We start from the raw sequence: 22,996 nt of genomic DNA on the forward strand, positions 1-22,996 counted from the left end.
TAGGACACGGCTGGCTTGAGCGATCCACTTGATAACCCGCGTCGTAGTAAAGTTTAGCGAGAGTGCGTATGTTTTGGATTAGGCCAACCGGCTAACTCAAACATATCCAGGTTAGGTTGAACCAGCTTCGAAGTACAGGTCTCAGGTCTGTTTTATGTTTTTATGTTGGTATGTGGTCACTACATTCATGTTTCTGTGGTCTTCATTTGAACTTTTGTTCTTTCTTGTGAAGCACTTTGTGAATTCTATTTCCTTGAAAGGTGCTATACAAAATAAACGTATTATTATTATTAAATATCGTGGCCAAGAGGGAGCATGTTAATAGAAAAGAAAGGCACAAATGGACAAACTAACACTGTGAACAACACAATACAGTATAATCAGGGATGCAAACACAGGTATGGTGAAAAAAGAGAGAACTATTCGAAGCAGAAAAAAAACAGCGTAATATACCGTCTGACAAAGGCCTGTGCTATAATGCTTCAATTAACTGGCTATTCTTTATAATATACTCAGATCAGTAGGAGACAGAGATGTTAAGTTATAAATCAAGGGGTTTTACTATTATTATTTACAGGTAGATATTATCGAGGGCGTAACTTTGGTTTAAGAAGTGGGGGACACACAAAACAGGGGGTCCTCCGCAATGAAACATATCTATTATCATTATATACAATGAGAGTGCAAACTTATCTAGTATCCTATCCATATGAACCTGTTTATTTGTGGGGGGACCTCACCTCCTCTAGGGGGGTCCGGGGGCATGCTCCCCCGGGAAGATTTTTTTCTTTAAATTGAAGTTAAATGCATCAATCTGGTGCACTTTGAGGGCAAAATTAAGAGATGTATGGATACATCTCTCAACACTCATATAAAACAGAACTGTATAATGCTTCAATTAACTGGCTATTCTTTATAATATACTCAGATCAAGAGGAGACATAGATGTTAAGTTATAAATCAAGGGTTTTTATTATTATTATTTACAGGTAGATATTATACACTTTTGACTTTAAGGGTTTTTCTTCTTCTTCTTTGCTTGCACAAGTGTTTCTACTGCTTTACGTCTAGCAGCATTCCGTTGCTTAGCTGCATGTCTCAACCTTGCTTCTTTCTCCTCTTGCTGTGCTGTCCTCTTGCTCTCTTGGGAACTTGCACATGTTTTCTTGAAGCCATACTCCACCTGTCTCCTCCCTTTCTCCATAAGCCTCTCCTCTCTCTGTGCTTTATCCCTTCTTGCAGCAGACCTCATGTTGCGGCACAGTGTTCTGTCAACTGGTCCAAACTTTTCGTCTTCTCTCTTAAACATCATGGTGGCAGTCATGCCCCTAGACTTCATGGCATACTTTGCTGTCTGAATTGCATCGAGCGTGGCAATGTTCATTCTTGAGCTTTTAGGGTCAAGAATATCTCCCATTAAGTTAAATGAGGACTCCACCATGGGCCCATGGAAGATAGAAAGAGCACCTCTGATAACCCCACTGAGAGCTGGATATTTCCCTGTGCTCATAACATGAGCCCACCACATGACCATGTTGTCTCCCTCGTGATACTGTGCCAGTGTTAAGTCAACGTTGTATCTGATTATTTCCTGGGTGATGTCACTCTCTGGAGGAACTAGGTGTTGCAAGATTCTTGCCAGCTTCATCAGTTGAGTCCCTGCTTCTGAATGGCCCCTCACAACAGGATCAATAGAGGACAAGGCTTGTAGGGTCTTACTTTTAAGTGGCAATTTGACCTGCATGTACTTGCCACAAGTCACATATGCCTTGGTCACCTTTTCAAAGAAATCCTAACACAAATACAAAACAAAAACAAAAAACACTTTGATGAATATCCTAAGTTTCATGCAGCACAGTGCTACGTTTCTCAATACTAAAGCTATCAGTGAAATGATGGCCTGCACTAGTCAACATCAAGCAAAACAATGTTTAAATAAGGCATGCAACAATTATTCATACAAAAATGACTATGGTAAAACCCGAGATTTGGTGTAAGAATAATATTCAAATGTATGTGAAATAGTAAGAGGTGTGCTGCCTTTGGGTTAACCTGGCCTCTTTCCACCAGGACTCTTTTTTACTTTAATATAACATTACCTAAATACTAACTAATCTATTTCACACACTAACCGGGTGTTTTCGACGGGCTGCTTCCAGGTTTTCTGCCACTTTACCAATATAGGGCTGGGAATAAAGTGTCTGGTTGGCCAAGTCCAATTCTGTCAATGCTTTGGGCGAAATCTTCAGATGCTCTGGTTTGATAAAGCAAGCCAGGAAGTTGACAAACACTTGAAGCTGCTTGTCATGCAGCTTGTGGACCAAGGTTTGACTTTCCTTAAATGCACAGAAAGGGCACGTTTCAGTAAATACTGAACCATCTTTTGTTTATAAAATTGCAATATGCATGTTATTTCTATATGGTGTGTGTTATATACACTGTATATACAAAAAAACACTCACCTGGAAAACCATCACATACTCTTTTAGTATTGGCAGTACACTGAGGTACACACTGAGATGCAGGTCCACTTTTTGGATCTCAAACCAGATCTTCTTTACCACTCGGCTCTTCCTCTTCTTCCCCAATTCAGTCATACCTACCAAAAGAAAAACAAAGATAACACATTTTATTATAGTATTAATAACTTTCTCAGAAACAGGACATTCACAATTTGAGTTCCTTGTTTAAACTAATATACATACCTTTCTTACTGAGGTCTTGGTGCACAAATGTGATCCTTCGCTGTGCTTTCTCGCTGACATGGTAGTCTTCATATAGCTTCTGCAATGGATCCTGGTAGAGAGCTTTGTCCTCTTTCCCCATGAAACCATAGTACAGGACCTTGTACACAGGCAGCAGTCTTTTTGTTTGCATCCCAACGTCATACGCAGACAACCAACGGTGGGAGACAAACCTCCTGGGATTTGTAGCAGGTATGTCCATGTATTCAGCGATTTCTTTCAGGTACATGATCTGCAAATAAAGACATAAGTCATTTTACAAGACTAAGTGTCACACAACTCAAAACATTAGAGTAAACACGGGGACAAACTCAATCTATCACTTAAGCTAAAATCAAAATTGACATTCAGTTACCTGATCTGATGCCCACAGGTGGTCAGTATGGAGATCTGTAAACAGCTGCTCCAAGTAGTTCTCAAAGGGCTCTGCAAACTTCTTTGCAGCATTGTGCACATGGTGACATGAATCACCATCAACATCAAGAAGCGTTTTACAATGGTTCTGTCTAATTCTTGTCTCCAGTCCTGACTTGCTGCCTCGCATCACATTGCATGAGTCTAACATTATGCTGACCAGGTTTGACCAGGGAATATCTTTTTCCTTAAAGAAGTTGCAGATGAGCTCCTCCAAGCTGGCAGCATTGACTTTAACAACTTCCAGAGAACCCAAATGTTCCACCACAACATCCTTCAGCTCTTGGTCAAAGTAGCTCACAAGCATTGCAAGCACCTTTTTATTACTGCTAGATGTACTCTCATCTACATTAAGAGAAAAGGGATACTTCCTTAAGTTGGAGAGCGTTCTCTCAGAGAATGTGTGGCCCAGACCATGCACCATCTTGTAAGAGGCAGCGGTTCGTGACAGTTTCATCCTACTAAGTGCTATTTTGTCTGCAGCCAGTTGTTGACTCAGTTCAACTAGGACAGGTGCAGTTGAGAGAGGTAGGGAATGTTCAGCAATAACAGCCAGGACCATTGCCTAGAAAACAGATTAAAATATATGAGATTACTCATTTCAGGAAAACAAATCTAATTTAGCTACAACGAACCTTCCTACTGACAGCACCTTTAACTTAGCATTTGCTCTAAAACAAAAAGCTCCCCCAACATTGCACAAAAGCATTAGGACAGTTGTGTTGGCTTGGCTACTCTTCTCTCCACACACACACACACACACACACACACACACACACACACACACACACACACACTACCTCTGCATTGGATATGCGATCACACATAGGTACTGGTAGTGTAGGCGCTATCCTTTCCCTGATCTTGTCAGCTGCTGCTTTGGGGGTTGCTGGGAATGGGCTCTTTCTGAGGAGCTGTGCAACACTTTGTGTTTCTGTGATTGTGGTCACTTTATGTTTGTGAATTTCTGTCTGACAGTGTGCCAACAGGCCATGCACGCCCCTGCTGCCATAATTAATTTCTTTTGTGCACAGAGTGCATCTAGCACATCCTTTTTTGTCAACTTTTTTGAAAAAGTCTGACAGTGGGAATGTGTGTTTGACTGACTTCACCTCAATTGTGACATCTAGCTTTAGCCATGACCACTTCCAGCTGGATTTGCAACCTGCATCCAGCTTTTTCACAACAAGTGCATCACTTTCCTCAAGATCTTTCATTCTGAAAATGAATGCAAATTAGAGTTGGCACTAAGGTTAAGTGTCCCCATTATTAAACACTCATTAGACTCATGGCTAGGCCTCTAAATCTTATTCAATATCAGATATGGCTACTTCAATACCAAACTAGTAAACTACACAGCAGTCATGTGTTCATTTCCACAGTGCACAGGAAAAATATGACTAAGTATTAAGCTCATGTCGTTTATGTTGATCAGTTTGACAGAAATATAGTTCAAGTATAAAATTACCGCGTGCGTAATGCTAATTTATTTTAGCGCGTTGATCGCTCTTATATGTTATTATTGAGCTTACGGAGTATTTGCCAAATTAAAATTAAAAGGGTGTACACGTTTGGAATTGTACCTTAATAATTAATGGAGTCATTTGGAGTGAAATTGCCGATTTAATCGGAGGGCCGATCACCTTTAGGTACAAATAAAGCTTATATAGCCTACAATACATTACATTTCATTTAGCTGACGCAATACAATTAGCTGATGCAATACAATTGTATTATACAAAAAATACCATTTATATATAGTCTATGGTAAAAATACATAACATACATGCACTTTAGAGCTAATGATGTTATAACAGCCAACAGAAAAATGTACTTACATGCGGTGCTTGCGCAACTGACTGGTGCAGAAGTGCGAGTCATTTGCGCATGACTGATGTGCAACAACATGTGACTCCTGTTTGTCTTCTGTTGGTTGCTTGTTAGCAAGCAGACCCTTCACGCGATAGCAGAGCGAACAGGTACAGGAGGCGTAGAGCGAGGGATCATTTGTCCACTAGTCATGCTCGCGGATGGATACAAAAATATACTTTGGCGGCCGTTAATAGGCTATACGTGGGCGGCCCGCCCAAGTAAAGTCTATGTTTTGAAGAGAGAAGTTGTCCGTCAGTCCATGAGTCAGACCCCCCCCCCCCCCCCCCAAACAAAAACTCTTCGGTTCTCCACGAATTACACAAGTCACCCAAATCAGCGTTAAAAAAGCGGGAGGCGCCGAAAAGCGACTAATTTGCATGTATGATAATGCAACCCAGTACTGAAATCTAAAACATCATTAAGTTAATATCCAAAGCCGTTTACAGAGTCGCAACAGAAATGTGTTTATACATAGTGACAGAGAGGAGGATGTTTGTTCTGTCTCACCTTTGAAGCATCAGACATGGAGCTGGATGAGTAGTTAGATGCACATGGACAGGATGGACACTGCGGCGGGACACCTAACTGAGACATAGAGGCGAGAAAGCAGTGGTCAGTTTTAATTGTGCTTATTAAAGATTCATGGAAAACTGGCTTAGTGCTGACTGCAAGATAATCACATTTAGTCACTGTGAGGGCTGTAGTTTGACTTAGCAAAGAGTTTCCCACTTCTAACTGATGTTACTGCAACTTAACAGCAACATTCCTAGCACACCAACATGAAGCTGAACTGACACTAGATTCACATTTAGAGTGGAAGTTACATGAATTTGAGTCCATTTCTGACATTTGTAAGGTTTAAAAAAAAAAAAATGGCAGTATTACCAGAAAGTGGACATATTTGTACTTGGTGGCCTGATTTCGATTAATTTTGGTGCGATTTGGGAGATTCTCTGGATCATTTGGATTGGACAGTCTGCCTATTTATTTGAAAACAAAAATTGTCCACAGTAGAGGTACTCCTTTTCATCTTGTGCTCTCTATATCCAATGGTCACAACACTCCTCATGGTAGGTTAAATCAGCCCATGGAGTACACATTTCAAAATACACACTTTCTGGTTAAAACAAAAAAAATGTATCCTGAAAATGTCAGAAATTGACTGAGCAGGCCCAAAACCACTCTAAAACTGGCCAATCGGCTAGGCCATTTTTAAACTATTATCCTCTTACGGCCCGTCCACACACAGGCATGAAAAAAATCTTTCAAAGCTTCGCCCATTCACTTAAATGGGGTGACGTAGAAGATTTTTAATCTTCGCCGAAGTGCATTGTGGGGAGCATGGCATGGCTTTGCAAGCATCGTGAGCATCAAAAGTTGAGCAATGTTCAACTTTTGATGCTCCCAATGCTTTCGAAGCTGGCATCAGCCAATCAAATCCCGTTTATGCAAATCCCGCCAGTACAAGCGCTAGCCAATCAAACCGCATGCAAGCTGGGAGAGCCAGACCGCAGTTCATTTCCTCATATTCCAAACGAGAAATTACGGTAGCAAATCACCCGGTTCTTTACGACCAGAACTATTTACCGGGATACAAACCGGAGGAACCAGGCATGGAGGGAGGTGGCAGAGACAGTGGGTGAAACTGGTAGGTTTTCGCCTGTTTGGGGAGTTTATATCCAGTTTACTTCGTTTTAACATTGCTATTGCTTTGTATGTCGGGGGCGGGAGATTCATGTGATTGGTTGTTGGTCGCAAAAATTGCCAAGCTTCAGACACGCCCAGCATCAAGATTTTTTTCATGCCTATGTGTGGACGGGCCGTTAGGCTATAATGCCATTAGTGCTAATTAACACAATTTATGCTGATTGTGCCAATTCCCCAACATATGCAAGTTACTATCCAGCAGTTTCTATGTGCTGCCGTACAATACATTTCTAACATAAAACGTTGGGGCACTCAACATCTCCGGTTCACTATGCTGGCAACTAGACTACTTCCTCAGATTAGCATAGATGTTACATCTTCACAATTGTAATGTGAAGATGCCTGATTAGATTAACACAATAGCAGAAACATGAAATTCATAGGCTCCCTTCTAAATTGTGATGGAATAAAAATAAAATGTCACAGCATGTACACTACCTGTATATTGTTCAGATTTACTTTAGTTTCCACTAACAGTAATCTGCTCATCAGATTTTCCCAGGTCCCTCTGGATATCGTGATGACCTGTTCTTCATCCTGAAAGAACATGGAAAAGGTGGATGCAACAGTAATGTTGTATTACTGTGCTGTCTGTCCTGTAAAGGAAACATATACAACAAAGGGATGAATATGTAACAGAAATAGACCTTGTCTATGTTTCTGTGTTGGTCACGTTGCTCCATGCGTTGCTCCATGCGTTGCTCCATGCGTTGCTCCATGCGTTGCTCCATGCGTTCCTCCATGAGTTCCTCCATGCGTTCCTCCAGCACACTGAGCCGGTCCAGCACACACACCACACTCCCTAGGTGAGCTTCCAGTGCGGACAGCCTCCCCTCTACTTCTGAAGACTGAAAGACAAAGATAACAGTTACATTACATTTCATGTTGCATGTGTTAGCAAAAGACAAATGCGGTTGTTTAATAGATATTTCTTTAATTGAGTAAATCAAAATATACAGATAAACTCTATATATATTTTTTAGGGGATAAAAAGAAAGTTTCTATTTGCAAATGGCAGTTAACGCCTTCGACAAGCTCTAGCTAAGTCTTCACACTGCTTCAGCAGATGCTTACATAGAGGTGATTGTTGTCCACACCCTGTCCTGCCAGCTCTCCCTCTCTAGGAGAAGTGGACGAGTGCACTTCATTATGAGAAATATGAGTCACAATATGGGAGGAGAATGCTTCTGCATGGGAGGAGTTTGTGGGGGAAATGGAGCAGTTTCCCATGTGATTCTCAACCACTGGCTTCTTGGACATCTGAAACACATCAAAACCCAATGGCATTCAACTAAAGAGAGATTCCCTTAAGTAAACTCCTAATCATCACAGTTTCCTTAGCAGCAAGTATCAAATACTTTTATTTATAAGTGCATGTCACTAATATTAGTATATTAGAGGGTTTAAAGGTTGTGTCCAATGCAAGTTACCATCTCAAATGATATGGCTTCTTGGTACAAAAACACAATCTGAAGAGCACATTGAAGGCCCTCACATCTGTCTCCATACTGTTTAAAGTTGTTTTGTATTAGGTCATCTTTTGCCTTAGGTATCTGTTTTCTAAAGAAAGCCAGCTGCAGCACGACTCTTTAAAGTGTGTTATTCAATCACACTGAATATGCACAGCTGTTTGTTTTATGGGTAAACCTGAAGTGCCACCTTCCGGGTGGAGCGCTAAACTGTACTTCATCGCATGACCACAGGAAGCTGACGCTAATGGAAGTCTGTGTCAATGCCCACATTTAAAGCAAAACTTACAAATGTTATAGCCCGGTATAAAAGCATTGTGGGTCTTTATGGGTCATTTCTCCATGCATGGCAACTGTTCAGGGGATACATTTTGAATTAACTCAGTCATTTGAATTGTATTACGGCTTAAAGTTGCGCATTATTAGGGGTGTGGCCACGTTGAGTGACAGTTAGGTGCAAGATATCTTGAAGCCAACAATAATCAATAGTTTACAGTCCTTTGTATTTTTAGTGGAGATCTCAAGGTTCAAGGTTTTATTTGTCATACGAACATAGCTAATGTAGTTATGATGATGAAAATGTTAGTTCACTGGCTCCTCCAACAGTGCAACATAATAAAAAAGATCAACATAAAAATATAGTGCAGGTAAATAGTAAATACAAAAATAAAAATAGTTTAAAAAGTGAAACAGTGAAATAGTGCACTAAGAGTCTAAATGCAAGTTATTGGAATATGATATCTTTGCACTATGCTTACAGTGTCTGCATCAGTCAGGGTCGGATGGGCTTCTCCTCTGTCTTCCTTGTGTGAGGGAGGACATCTGACTCTCTGCTGCAACTGGAAATGTTTAACGGGTCTCTACATTTGGAAAAGTCATGTTTTCTCATATTCAAACAAAATAACTAATTTATTTTTGAAAAGGCCATTACATGCCATTACATCACATGTCACTTGTTAAGACGCTTCTATCCAAAGCGACTTACATACTCAATACTGTGGGCAATCCCCACAGGAGCAATTTGGGGTGAAGTGTCTCAGAGACACAACGACATGCTGACTGCAGTGGGGTTTGAACCTTGATCCGAACACCAACGCACAACCCACTGCACCACACGCCTCCCATTCGTGAGTACTTTTAAGATTGGAATACTGCTCTGGAAGAATAAAGAGACCACTGCAGCAATATCAGTTTCTCTGGATTTACTATTTATAGGTTTGAGTAACATTTAAAAAATATATAACTACTAACAACATGTATCTGTGTTGGAATGTAACAGACACTGGATTGGAATGGCTGCCATACATGTAGAGAATGAGATTTAAGACAAATGTGGAGGGGTCTCTTAATTTTTTTCAGAGCTGTATTAAGTACATTTAGCCTTTTTTTTTTTAAACACTGCATCTGGTACAAACAGATGTTATCTGTGAGAGTAAAAAGTAGTAATTGAAAGGTTCTGTACCTTCTTTAGTAGGTTGTGTTTCTGCAGGACCAAGTTAATGATGTCACAGATCACAGAGATCTTCCTCACAGAGAACCCCCACTGGAGAAACTGCTGCTTGGTCAGTATGGGCTTATAGTGGAAGATATCTCGCAGTACCTAAACACAAATCACACTCTTACATTTGATCACACAACCTATAACAATTGTGAGCGTGAAGTGAAAATTCCCTGTATAGTATTGGGATGTTAGTCAATGTCCCTGAAAGATAGAGGATGAATGTGAAATAAGAATTAAGACAACGTAATGCTGCATCTGTGAAAACATGGCGCTAAGATTGTGGGTATGTACTACCTTATAAAGAGTGTCAGTGAATCGAAGGTCCGTTTTGCCAGTCAGCTCAAGTCCAACCTCCATCAGTTGGTTAGCAAAAGGTGGAGAGAAGGAGGTGAGGGTGAAGCTCACAATAGGTAGGAAAGCGGAGGGATCCCCTTTGGAAAGGCTAGTGGAGAACCAAAGAATGACATGCTAGATGGTGAGAAAATGTGCGTACAAGGAAAGATAGAATATGATATTTAATGTCCACTGCTCAAAGTAGTTGTGATGGCTCATAAAAGTCAGTGCTTACATCAAGATCACACACAGGAGTGATAATGCAGAGAGGCAATTACATCCTGCAGAAACCAAACCTGAGCATGAATGATTATTTACTGATTCTCTACAGTCAAATGTCGAGGAGTGTAATATTAGCGTACCATATGCCAGCAGCAGGGTGGGGGGCCGAAGGGTCCCATTTTCCTGCTGCTTGCTGTGTAATAAACCTGCTCCCTATCATTTATGGAATTATTTTAGACAACCCTATAGATAACTTTTCAGTCAATAATATTGTTATTCTATGTACATTGTATACCCATAAATCCAAATGTATTAAAGCAAACCCTAAATGTGATGTAGTTCACAATGAGTTTCTTTATTTTTTCAAAGCACTTAAATTAATGAAAAACTAAAATTCAATTAAACTGTTAAGCCTGATTGAAAAATACGGTTTATGTAAAAAGGACTAGCCCCTTGTTGTATGTACTTAACTTTATTACTTTGATGTCTTCTGTATGCACCAGAAAAGTTTTCGTTGAAGACTCCAAAAGCCATGTTGTTGGTACATGCCTTTTCCAATAAAGAACTTTAAAATAAGAAAGATAAACCCTGCTCACTGACTGCTGCTGGAGACATGCTGACGTTAGCGTTGTGATCTTAAACTAGCTTCGTTTAATACAACCTTGTGATGAGACGTCAACGTTACAGTATGACGGTTTTAAAGGTTTCTGCTAGACTGGTGTGAGTTGTATTGTTACCCATTATAGTCCACATGTCCTGGGTACTTTATCGTCCGCAGGAGAGTTTCCAGTTTACGAAGACAAGCATTGACATCTCCATTCGACAGCATCTTGCCTGCGAGAGAAAGAGAAACGTTAAACTAAAAGTCTACACACAGTAGACGACATACAACTGCTAAATACTTAGCATAACATTTCAAACACTTTTCTTCATGCGCAAACAAATACAGTAGTTAAAAAGGTTGCTGTAACCTACCACTCATTAGTTTGTTTTGCCGGTTGATCCCCCGCACCAATGCGATTGGCTGTTGCGCGGCAAGTCTTTACACGTACTGTAACGCGTTGACGTCATTGGCGTAACCTGTACGCACACAGCTTTCAGATTTTTAGTTTTAGTTTAGTTTATCAGTTTGTCATGGGCTGCATCTCACTTCGGTTGAATGGAATCCTTGCGTCCCTCACTTGCTTGGTTTCCATATACTTGTTTGACATAAACTGAGGAGTGAGTCCTGTGAGTTTCATGTGTTTTCTTCACTCCGCTGGTAAACTGCTCTCATGTCAAGAAGCAACAGATCACTGCATGCGCTGCATCGTCCAATCAGTGAGCGATACACAGTAAGGGGGCGGGGCGAGTGTCTGAGGATCTCACCGGAGGATGGTCTGGTAGTTCCTCGATTATCGCTCCTCCGTTATCACTCCTCGTTCCTCGATCCTTGATCTTCGTTCCTCCGGCAAAAATAAGGACGGTACTCAAGATGGCGCAGACAAAGCAACTTCCGGTGACACCGAGCCCGAGGAGCGAGGGAATGAAAAATAACCGAAGTGAGACACACCCATCGTCAGTGCGGATTTACATAGAAAATGCATGTGTCTGACTCATTGTAAAATCTGAATATTCCTGCAGGATACAGTGTGTTGAAGGTTGAAGTGACTCATGGGCCGTTTCTCAATCGCGAGGAAACTGGCTTCCAAGTATGGGCTCAGAACAGTCTCATAATACACAAACACACATGGATTCACACTTGTATTTCATGATCCGCAAAAGGATTCACACTTGTATTTCCGGATCCACACTTGTGTTTTTCAATGCACACACAAATGTGTTCCGTTTCATATACATGTAAATAAAATCCAAACACAGAAAAAAGTTTTACATATGTATTTTTGATCCACACATATTTGTTTTCCGTTTAAAACCCCTGAACCTGCAAACACAAACCGCTTTCTGTGCATGGATCGCTGTGCATTCGTGTGTGGGTTTTTTGAGACCCCCCTGACGCTCACCCGATTCGTACTTGTAATAGGTTGGTTTCACTTGACGTCACACCGCTGCGTTCCTTTGGCGCGAAATTCCATTGGAGGTCAGGAAGTAATTTTTATACAGAGGATCTAGCTGCTGTTACCATTGTGAAAATGCCGGTGTGTTGTGTAGTTTAAGGTTGTTCGAATCGATCCGGCCGAGAGAAAAACAAGAGGTTTTACCGAGTGCCGAAGGTTGTCGTCCATAAAGCTGAGCAATTTAAGAAGCTAACCAAAGAACGCCGGAAAAAATGGCTTTCAAACCTACATCTGCGGTCGGGAGGAGCAGAGTCGTCTAATTAGACCCTCCAGAAAAACGCGGGCAAAAATCCTTGATTATGCGGGCTAAATTCCTTGATTATGCGGGCTAAAATCCTTGATTATGCGATTAAACATGCGGGGGTTTTATGGGAATTTATGCGGTGAAATTGCGGGAAGTTGCAAAATATGCGGAAAGTTGCGAAATATGCTAAATATGCGGGGGAAAAGAATTTTAAAAAATTAAAATATTGGGCTGTCTTATTTATTCTCTCTCACACACAACCTGCCACTAACGTTAAACCCCTTTACTATTCAATTAAACACATTCAATGTTTATTTATTGTAAAAGCAATTGGGCTATTTTAATCTCACACACACACACACACACACACACACACACACACACACACACACACACTTCTCCACCTCATTCTGTTTTCATTTACTCGTTCGTTATCTGACCAGCTTCAATCTTGTAGGCTACTCACTTCGTTTCTTGTAGCCCTCGAAAGGGTTTTGGATGTTGATGCCTTGTTAAACGTGAGTTGTTTGGCTTTCTTGTCCGCAGCAGCAGAAAGCATTTTCGAATGTTTGAATGAATCAAAGTGGGTCGTCACCGTCGATTTTCTCTTATGCTCCAACACACAGCTGCACGGGGTGCAGAATAGTTTTCCCCCACTTTTTGCCCGGTCTTTAGTAGAAATGTTCGTCGGTAAATGAGATGGATTAGATTTTTTCATCTTGGTGTTTTCTCTATCGTGTGAGCTCCACACGTTCACTCTATAAGGTGTTGTTTACATTCTTTGATGCGCGAGCTGATGACGTCACGTCAAGACGAGTTAACTTTTTTCCCCTCAATTTTGTGTGGAGAAATGCGGGGATTATACGGCCTTTTGATAAATATGCGGCCTTTTAAAAATCTGCGCCATTTTGCTGATTATGCGGTAAATTCTGTGATCGCAGAATCGCGTTTTTCTGGAGGTATTAGCTAACTCGGTTTTTGTGGCTTTGCTTATGTATTATTGGGTTGTGGTTAAATGCTTATGTACTTAGTAATACTGATCATGTTTAAGTTACCTGTAGTCTAATATGGACTTTGTTGGGACTTTTTAGGGTGCCCTAGCGCTTTGGGTGACGTTGAGTCGGTAGACTGGGCTCCCACTGTTAGCCTCGGTTACCACACAACAAGTAAGCCCAGATCAGAGGCATCTCTTCGACAAGAGCAGAGGAAGGAGCTCAAGGAAGACCAACAAAGACAATCAGAATGTGCAGAGGCTTTGTTGGATCTCCTGCAGACAACCGAGAGCCCAGAACCGACGCAGCCCCCGTCTGACAGCCCACAACCAGAGGACACCAGTGGGATATTAAATGACCAACAAGGTCAATTAACCACCAGCATTATTATTAAATATTACAAATGTGATTGTCAGAAAATCAATGCAAACTTTGAATTAGGTTTAGGTTTAGAAAATAGAGTACTAACTTGAGAATCTGCAATAATTGGAACAGAGAACTTGCATGTGTGTAAAAAGGTTGTCAAAAAGATAACATCACAACAATTCACATTCATATTTGACTATTTTAAATAACTAATTATGCTTGCAACTGCTATATTGTATGCAGATGCAGGATGCCAGACTGATTTAACGATGGAGGACATCGAGAGGATGGAGGATGTTCTGAGACAGAACACAACAGAGCTGGGAGATCTTCGGACAAAGGCACTGGACACAAAGTTCAACCAGGAGTCCTTTGAGAACAACGAAGAGAAGACAACGTTTTACACCGGCCTCCCCAACTTCTTAGTTTTACTTCAGGTTTTTCAACTGTGCGAGCCCTACATCACCTGTGGCACTATGTCTGTGCTCTCCAAATTTGAACAGTTCATTTTAGTTTTGCTGAGGCTGAGACTAAATCTCCCTCTGAAAGATGTGGCTTTCAGGTTCAACATCTCTCTCTCCACTGCTTCTAGAATTTGGCATAAGTTAATTGACATACTTCAGAGTACAGAATTTATAATTGAGTGGCCAGAGTGACATGTACTTCAAGCTACAATGCCAATGGGATTCAGACAGGTTTTTGGATGTAGAGTTGCTGTGATTGTTGACTGTTTTGAAGTTTTTATTGAGAGGCCCTCTAATTTACTAGCTAGAGCACAAACATGGTCCAACTACAAGCATCACCATACTGTTACATTTCTGATTGGTGTTGCTCCCCAAGGCTATGTCACTTACATATCTTGTGCCTGGGGAGGAAGAGTTAGTGATAAACAGATCACAATACAGAGTGGGCTCCTAAAAAACCTGTTACCTGGAGATATTGTCCTAGCAGACCGTGGGTTCGATATTGGCGATAGTATGGGATTTTACTGTGCTTCACTAAAGATGCCTGCATTCACCAGGGGGAAAAGTCAGCTGTCAGCATACGAGGTGAAAGAGACAAGAAAAATAGCTAATGTGCGTATTCATGTCGAAAGAGTCATAGGATTAGTCAGAAGAAAATATCAGATTCTGCAAAGCAGGGCTGTGCCCATAGAGCACATGCTAACAAAACCAGGTGAGGCACTAGCATTAATTGACAAGATTGGGGTTATTTGCTGTGCCTTGTCTAATCTGTCAGTGTCTGTCGTCCCATTGGAGTAAAGTCATGGAGCTGTAGTCTTGTAAATAAGAAACCATGTATTATTCAGTATCATTTAATCTTTTCAGTAAACATCTTTTTGTGTTCAAACATCTTGTGTTCAAGTCTTTTCAGTAAACATCTTTTTGTGTGTTGTAAATTGTGTAGCCCTAATCAATATACAACTTTCATCTACATTCAGGCTTAATTCATTCAACAATATTCTAGAGATGACAATTGGTCTGGTGACGCTCCCATGTATGGCCATTGAGGGTTATTGTAAATGTAAATAAGAAACCATGTATTATTCAGTCTTCTTAGTATCATTTAATCTTTTCAGTAAACATCTTTTTTACAATAGCAATATATCACACAGCCCTACTTCCTCTAGTGAGTGTGTTCAGTGAATATGAAGGTGCTGTAATGCAGTTTAAAGAGCTGCAACTGTGCAAATAATAATGCAACAAGGAGAGAACCACAACTTCCGCTCACAACAAAGTCTTCTGTCACCATGGGGCAGCCAATCAGATCTAAGGAGCAGATGAATGGTTCGGAGGTTTTTGGATCTATTCCGGCGATCACAGGCTCGATGTAGTATGGCCCAAACCTGATGAGAGCAGGACATATTTACAATTTATGCAGGTATTTGTGCCTACTGTAAGCAGCTTAAATGTGGACATGGGTCTATATTAAGTTCAGTGCACTCACCTCTTCTCGTACAACAGGTTGGACACCATGCTCATGAAGGTCTTGGGCTTGATCTGGCGACCCTCCTTCAGCTCGTACAGGTTCAGTCTGAATTTAAGCCTCTGGGATCTACACACAAGGCAAAGACGTCCATCAATCCTCAGATATTTACATTGAATTCAGTCATCACAAATCTAACTTATTTCAAAGCTATGGATAGCAGAATTTCTAATAACGTTTTCTCCCCTATTTATTAGAATGCATAGTAATACTATTCAACTACAACACTTTTGTTGTTGGTATAAACATTATAGGTGTAGTATTGTACTTGACACTCCAGGCTTTCTCTAAATGAGATGTCTTACTTAGTCTAGATCTGAGAGTTGTAGCTTTATAGAGTTGTAAATCAATCCTGTCATCATAGTACCCTGGTGTTCACAACTGTTTAGCCACTTTGAGAGAACAAGGTGGAGGTCTACACACTCACACTGTCTGAACATCAGTGGCCAGTCCTGCCAGCCCAATATACAGCTTATCTCCCAGGGAAGATCTTCTGGAAGTCTGTGGTGAGCATCTGAGCCTGGATGCCAAACCTCCGGTCCGCTGCTATCGCCACACAGTTCTTCCCTCGCATGGCCATGATGGCCCCTCCGTTATAGGACATACTAGACTGGATGAAGAAGGAGAAACGTAAGAAGAGTTAAGTTAGTCAGAGCTTAAACCATTGATAGATCAAACAACTGATTAAAGAGACAAATCAAACTATTTAAACATAAAGCTAATTTTTAAGCACATTCATTGAAATAAAAATTAAGTTTAAGTTGAGGCCCTTCTATACAGCATAACATGTAAAGAATATCCTAAGAATATGTATTATTTGCAACATGCAAATAAGATACTGAATAATGTTGTCCTCAAAATAAATGACTGAAATCTATGTATTTCATTTAAGGACCAAAAACATGACTCAGGGTTATTTCCAACCACCCAAATGTGTAAACATGGAAAATAACGTTAATCTAAAATCATTTCAACGATCAAAAGAAATAAAAGTAAGATAAAATAAAAAGTGTAGTTGTAGAACATTATTATTGAACCAAAGTCTTTATTATCCCGAGTCATACATGTTTAAATGTAATGATGTATAGTGAAACCTCGTTGCTGGGTTGTTGAAGTTGTTGCAGTTGTCTGCTGTCAGTGGACTCACATTAACAAATTGCTGACTAGCGTAGTAGGTTGAAGCTTTAGCTAACCAAACTAGCAATGTCTAATTAACCAAACGTTAGCTGATGTTGACCCAAACGCAACATCAGCCCTTTAAGTGAACCGGATTTATTGAATCATAATGCCATTAAAGTGAATTCGGGGAATGATTGTAACAGTTATGTTAGCCTACAAGACACAACGTTAGCTCGTGTGCAGCTAGGTAAGCTAAGTATTTAGCATTGCAGCTATGCCCCGGCTACCATCACAATGAAATGTTTTGTATAATTAACTACAACATTGAATATATTGAAACGTTTAGAGTTGTGAGATTGAAGTTACTTGCAACCCCAAACTTAAAATATGTTTTCATTGAATATTTGCTAAGTTTAAGCAGGATGGAGATGTCTATAAGCTAGCTGGCTACCAACATTAGCTTAGCCATCTCTTGTAACTGTTACCCTTAAATACTAGTTACATTTGACTATTTACCTAAAAACACATTGGCATGTGATCTAATGTCTGGTGCTCTTACCATTGTGAGTGTGTTATGATTTCTTCACGATATCTGCGGCGTGCAGGTTCATTTAATTGTTTGACATAGTCGGTGTCCTCCATGATTCCTGCGTTGATGAATGATTGCGTTTTCACTTCCTGACCTCCACTTGAATTTTGCGCATCATAGAAGTCACGTGACTGAAACCAAGCTATTTTTTCTCATCTATAGCCAATAAGATGTCTCCTCCAGTCTAAGCCAATCACATGAGCGCACCGCCACAAGGGTAGGATTTCTTGCGTTCATGACACTCCATATACGCATTTTTTGCGCTGTCCGGTCAACTCGCTAAACAGAGGGCGGAGCATCAGGTGATCATGCAGAGCTGCGTGTCTCGTCTCCCCCTGTTAACAGTTCACCGTCTAGCACTGGCTTCGTAATGCACTGATCGATTAGGCTAAGCTAACCTGTAGCTGCTCCCTTCACACTCACAACAACTGCATACAGACATAAATAAAGCAGCTGTATTCGCCATACAGGAAACACACATTTAAAACGGTTTTGCCTGCCGTTTTTGTGTACACACAAACATTCATCAATGGTTCGGAAAATGGCGCTGTACCTTAAAGAGCAACTTCCAGGTTAAAGACACCTGTGAATAAATATGTAGGAAAATTATGAATACACTAGATTTTCCCAAAAATATACAGAAATATACACTACAGTGACATCTGGCGACGTTTTTGTAAGAAATGTTCACTCCCGCATAAAAAAGCCTCGGCACGTGACCTCACGCGTGTGACGTAACACGGGGGACACAAGGGGGAGAGCGGCCGGTGTAACGTATTAATAAACATGGATCTCAATGCTAGTTTCGAAACAGAAGAAGTTGAACATGAATATTCGAATGCATATGACGGACCACAACCTTATAATTATGAGCCTGCTAGGCGTCCAAGAGACCAGGAGCAGCCAAGGATTAGAAGAAATAACGGCCATCGGAGAGAAATTAAGCTGTGGTATGAGGAGAACCAGTGGAGAACTGGTCAGCTATCTTGGTGAGTGACCGGCGTTAGCTACAGAATGTTAGCTAATGTCACATCACAACATTGTAAAGTTAGCTATCATATATCAGGCTATAACTAAAGTAGCATTGATAATATAGTAACGTTACTGGCAGGACTGTTGACACTGATCCATAACAGAAACTAATGCGCAAGTATCAGCCGTATCTCGCGTTACCTAATGCAACTCCATACTACGGCGCTGTGTACCGGAGGAGAGACGCGAGATACGGTTGATACTTGACGATCTGGCGGAGAAAGGTTGTGGAGCCCCCGTTGATATGTCGTTGTAAATGGCTTGATGGAAAGCAGGTGTGTAGTTGGGGAGGGTGCACAGCTGATTGCAGCAGGTGAGTGGAGGTTGAGCCGGGAGCCAGGAGTGACAGCCACCACGCACACACAAACAACACAGACAGGGGGAAACAAACAAACAAACACAAAGGAGACGGCTGGAGCAGTACAGCCACCACAGCGTTACTTAATGCAATGTCTTACGGTGCTGTGTACCGGAGGAGAGAGAGAGAGAGCAGCGAAGTGGGGGGGGGGGGAGAGAGAAGTAATACGGTTTCCTGATAAAGCTTTGGAGAGTATGTGCTTCAGGGAGGTGGATGCACAACGCACCCAGGAACGAACGCTAGCTCCGGTCCTTTTTACTATGGACTCGATGTCCTGACAGGCTGGTATTTGTGCAACCTGCACAAACACAATACTGCACCATGATTACAAATGGTGAAATACAATGTAAAACTACCGAAAAATACCAGCTCCTTAAAACACAACCGCTCTACTCAACGCAACTCTACTATACCCGCGGTCAGAGAGCGGAGATGTGTCCCCTGCGTGATGTAATATGACGCGTTTGACGTATGACCTTAAAAAAAAGCCGTTTTTAAGAACAGAGCTCAAAATTGCTCCTTTCCCTCTGAATTCCTGCCCTTATGTCTCGTAAAACATATCAAATCCTGCATTCACTTTTTTAATTGTAATTTTCAAGCAAGTTTAAGCATGAATGTAGAATAAATAAAAACCTGCAAGATGCTCTTTAATAATATAAAGCATTCGGAAAGTGGCAAGAGAGTGGAGGTGTCCTGAGATTAGCGTCTGCAGGCAGGCTCCATGGACCTGTCAGCTCCGGACTGCGCAAAGTGCGTACATGAAGCGCTACGTCATAAACGCAAGAAATCTACCCTCGTGGGGGCGCGCTCATGTGATTGGCTTAGAATTGAGGAGACATCTGATTGGCTATAGATAGAAAAAATTACAAGTACCAATTGGCTGACCGTCAGGGGAGTCTCAAAAAATCCACACACGAATGCACAGCGATCCATGCACAGAAAGCAGTTTGTGTTTGCAGGTTCAGAGGTTTGAAACGGAAAACAAATATGTGTGGATCAAAAATACACATTTAAAACTTTTTTCTGTATTTGGATTTTATTTACATGTATATGAAACGGAACACATTTGTGTGTGCATTGAAAAACACAAGTGTGGATCCGGGAATACAAGTGTGAATCCTTTTGCGGATTATGAAATACAAGTGTGAATCCTTCTGTGTGCATGTGTGTATTATGAGACTGTTCTGAGCCCATATCCAAGCCAATATTTCAAGGATACTACGTCATCGAGTGCCGCCGAAGGACTGTTCCAATCTCCAGCATACTTGGAATTCCACCGAGGCCGCATCCTTGGTTTGGGGGTAATTTCGAAGCTGCACATGGGTAGACTTTGCGTCCTTCCAATCCCCACAATGCTTTGCGCACGGACCAATTTCCCCAAATCTGTGGCGGAAAATGTAAGGCGGGGCCTCTCATATGATGCACACCTGCACACTTGCCTGTTCCACTCTTTGTTTTCCGAATGCCAGGAAGGATTCTTGCCTAGCTTCTGAAGGAAGTGACTCAGAAGACATGTGCTACCAAGCAAGCATCCTCGGGATTGAGAAACGGCCATGGGCTGCGTCTCGCTTCGGTTATTTCTCATTTCCTCGCTCCTCGGTCTCGGAATCACCGGAAGTTGATTTGTCTGCGCCATCTTGAGTAGCGTCCCAGTGGTCTTATTTGTGCCGGAGGACCGAGGAGCGATAACGGAGGAGGCTGGAGTGATAATCGAGGAACCACCAGACCATCCTCAGGTGAGATCCTTAGACACTCGCCCCCGCCCCCTTACTGTGTATCACTCACCGATTGGACGATGCATGTTGCACTGATCTGATGCTTCTTAACATGAGAGCAGTTTCCCAGCAGAGTGAAGAAAATACATGAAACTCATGGGACTCACTCCTCAGTTTATACCGCTTTTTTTCTTTCAATTAATGTATCATTTAGTTACAAATATGTGATATATCTGAACAACAAAGTGGTCAAAAAAAATGTTATTCATTTATTGGAAACATTTTCATGATCGCTTTTTTCGTTTTATATTTTCATTTATTGTCATTTCCATTCAGTCAGTCATTAAGTGCTATTTAAAATGTTAATTTGCTACATATCCAAACAAACAAACAAACAAACAAACAAACAAAGTGTGCAATCCAATGAATGTTAATCTAACTGGGTTTTGATAGATAACATATCTCTTTTTCTTCTCTCAATTATTTTTATTTATATTGTACACTCTAATCAATATTAATCAAACTATTGTTCGTTTGTAAATTTTAAGTATGGCGTTTATCTTTTTTGAGAATTGACAGATGATACAAATGTTTATGATGATGTTTATGTTGGTAAATGTGTAACCGAAGTGAGATGCAGTTGTTTGTTTGTGTGGATATGTAGCAAATGTACATTTTAAATAGCACTTAATGACTGACTGAATGGAAATGACAATAAATGAAAATGTAAAACGAGAAAAGCGATCATGAAAATGTTTCCAATAAATGAATAAAATTATTTTTGACCACTTTGTTGTTGAGATATATCACATACTATTTGTAACTAAATGATACAATAATAGAAACAAAACATAGTATAAACTGAGGAGTGAATCCTGTGAGTTTCATGTGTTTTCTTCACTCTGCTGGTAAACTGCTCTCATGTCAAGAAGCAACAGATCAGTGCATGCGCTGCATCGTCCAATCGGTGAGTGATACACAGTAAGGGGGCAGGGCGAGTGTCTGAGGATTTCACCGGAGGATGGTCTGGTAGTTCCTCGATTATCGATCCTCCGTTATCGCTCCTCGATCCTCGATCTTCCGGCACAAATAAGGCCACTGGGACGTGTTGAGATTTGATGGGATATATGTCCTCACTTGTATGTGCTACTGTACTGTTCCATGTGATGTGCAATGTTGTGCTTGTGCCACAGTGAGGCGCAAGGACAAGGGGTATAGGATGCATGCCTGCCTCCTATAGGCTAATCACAGCTCTTGATTGCCACGTGTGTGTGGAACCAGTTCATTCCAGTGGAGGCTGTCCCCGTGAGAGTGATGCGTGCAGCCCTTATAATAAAATATGCCAGGCTTGGCTAAATGGATTACATCTCCGTGTTTTTCTCCGAATGCAACATTAAGCTGCAGAACTAAGCGTAACTTAACAGGTTATGGGCCCAGGAGTCGTTCGGAAGAAAAGTTTGTCGGTTTCCACCGTGTAGTAGTCGCAACAAACAGCGTGCTAACGGGTTGCTAAGCTAGCAAGGAGAGCAAGCTAGCATCATGGATCAACGAGGAACAAGCAGGTTGCCTCGACTGGTGTTCGACGGAGATGAGACCAAATATGAGATTTGGGAGACCAAAATGTTGGGACATTTCCATTTAATTGGACTAAAACACACGGTCCTGGGAGAACCGAGGACAGAAGCGGAAAGAGCGGCAGACGACAAGAAAAATGCCGACGCGTATGCCGAGATGATTCAACTGTTTGACGACAAGAGCCTCTCATTAGTTATGAGGGATGCTGCCGACGATGGAAGAAAGGCTCTAAACATATTAAGAGAGTATTATGCCGGAAAGGGAAAACCCCGGATAATTAACCTGTACACCATGCTTACATCGCTCCAGAAAGCAGGCGACGAAAGTATTATGGACTACATCATCAGAGCAGAAACAGCCATCACAGCACTGCGAAATGCAGGTGAGACGTTGGGAGATGGTCTACTAGTAGCTATGGTCTTAAAAGGACTGCCTGGGAGTTTTAAGCCATTCGCAATACATGTGGCACATACAAATGATAATATCACATTTGCTGAATTCAAGACTAAGCTACGAAGTTTTGAAGAAACATAGAAGACAAATGCAGCTGAGTTGGGCGACAGTGTGATGAAGACCCAGGGGAGAACCGGGCGGCGACCCGCCAAGACAAACGCACGTGACCGGTACAAAGAAGACACAGAGATGGTGTGCTTCAAGTGTGGCACCAAAGGTCACCGAGCGAAAGACTGTCGACAGAAGAC

General features: G+C 41.4%; 3 protein-coding genes and 1 pseudogene across 15 annotated transcripts in view; 1 reads left to right on the top strand and 3 right to left on the bottom strand.

The window, feature by feature from the left end:
- cep44 (centrosomal protein 44) overlaps window positions 1-11,506 on the bottom strand; it is a 37,122-nt gene extending 25,616 nt beyond the window's left edge. For 3 of the 10 annotated variants that reach the window (XM_079642483.1, XM_079642482.1, XM_079642480.1), the window contains exons 1-9: window positions 11,238-11,506; window positions 11,000-11,096; window positions 10,002-10,149; window positions 9,669-9,806; window positions 8,965-9,066; window positions 7,812-7,997; window positions 7,385-7,585; window positions 7,176-7,274; window positions 5,538-5,611 (exon numbers count right to left, since the gene is read on the bottom strand). In XM_079642483.1, coding sequence (XP_079498609.1) covers window positions 5,538-5,611; window positions 7,176-7,274; window positions 7,385-7,585; window positions 7,812-7,997; window positions 8,965-9,066; window positions 9,669-9,806; window positions 10,002-10,149; window positions 11,000-11,096; window positions 11,238-11,244 — 1,052 coding nt within the window. In that variant the 5' untranslated portion in view covers window positions 11,245-11,506. Of the gene's footprint in view, window positions 1-5,537; window positions 5,616-7,175; window positions 7,275-7,384; window positions 7,586-7,811; window positions 7,998-8,964; window positions 9,067-9,668; window positions 9,807-10,001; window positions 10,150-10,999; window positions 11,097-11,237 lie in introns of all 10 variants that reach the window. The other 7 variants (XM_079642476.1, XM_079642481.1, XM_079642479.1 and 4 more) reach the window with 6 other exon arrangements.
- LOC307014504 (uncharacterized protein) lies at window positions 949-5,311 on the bottom strand. Of its 2 annotated transcripts, XM_079642463.1 has the most exons (7): window positions 4,997-5,311; window positions 3,959-4,376; window positions 3,100-3,723; window positions 2,706-2,976; window positions 2,463-2,599; window positions 2,133-2,336; window positions 949-1,792 (listed from the first exon to the last, which is right to left on the bottom strand). In XM_079642463.1, the coding sequence occupies exons 2-7, from the start codon at window positions 4,373-4,375 to the stop codon at window positions 1,013-1,015; spliced, it is 2,433 nt and encodes an 810-aa protein (XP_079498589.1). In that variant the 5' UTR covers window position 4,376; window positions 4,997-5,311; the 3' UTR covers window positions 949-1,012. The 2 variants fall into 2 exon arrangements, with proteins under 2 accessions (XP_079498589.1, XP_079498590.1); XM_079642464.1 differs by lacking the exon at window positions 3,959-4,376.
- Window positions 11,507-11,680: 174 nt separating the features above from the next.
- Window positions 11,681-15,271, top strand: LOC307014568 (uncharacterized protein). 2 transcript variants are annotated; one of them, XM_079642554.1, is made up of 3 exons: window positions 11,681-11,803; window positions 13,655-13,921; window positions 14,165-15,271. In XM_079642554.1, the coding sequence occupies exons 1-3, from the start codon at window positions 11,737-11,739 to the stop codon at window positions 14,575-14,577; spliced, it is 747 nt and encodes a 248-aa protein (XP_079498680.1). In that variant the 5' UTR covers window positions 11,681-11,736; the 3' UTR covers window positions 14,578-15,271. The 2 variants fall into 2 exon arrangements, with proteins under 2 accessions (XP_079498680.1, XP_079498681.1); XM_079642555.1 differs by having other exon boundaries at window positions 11,710-11,803; window positions 14,171-15,271.
- On the bottom strand, window positions 15,221-16,578 carry LOC307014578 (proteasome subunit beta type-3-like; annotated as a pseudogene). Its single transcript, XR_013810569.1, has 3 exons — window positions 16,335-16,578; window positions 15,869-15,976; window positions 15,221-15,767 (listed from the first exon to the last, which is right to left on the bottom strand). The product of XR_013810569.1 is annotated as a proteasome subunit beta type-3-like (transcript).
- Between the last annotated feature and the right edge of the window lie 6,418 nt (window positions 16,579-22,996).

This window comes from Notothenia rossii (genome assembly GCF_949606895.1).
Source record: "Notothenia rossii genome assembly, chromosome: 1".
NCBI lineage: Eukaryota > Metazoa > Chordata > Actinopteri > Perciformes > Nototheniidae > Notothenia > Notothenia rossii.

Bases quoted from the DNA above. Each gene is read 5' to 3' on its own strand.
- LOC307014504 (XM_079642463.1), bottom strand. From the start codon at position 4,375: ATGAAAGATCTTGAGGAAAGTGATGCACTTGTTGTGAAAAAGCTGGAT. The intron at 2,977-3,099 runs GTAACTGAATGT...CTTTATTTGCAG, and splicing joins ACCTGTGGGCATCAGATCAG to ATCATGTACCTGAAAGAAAT. The intron at 1,793-2,132 runs GTTAGTGTGTGA...TATTTGTGTTAG, and splicing joins CAGCCCGTCGAAAACACCCG to GATTTCTTTGAAAAGGTGAC.
- LOC307014568 (XM_079642554.1), top strand. From the start codon at position 11,737: ATGGCGCAGACAAAGCAACTTCCGGTGACACCGAGCCCGAGGAGCGAG. The intron at 11,804-13,654 runs GTGAGACACACC...GGGACTTTTTAG, and splicing joins GGGAATGAAAAATAACCGAA to GGTGCCCTAGCGCTTTGGGT. The intron at 13,922-14,164 runs GTCAATTAACCA...TATTGTATGCAG, and splicing joins GATATTAAATGACCAACAAG to ATGCAGGATGCCAGACTGAT.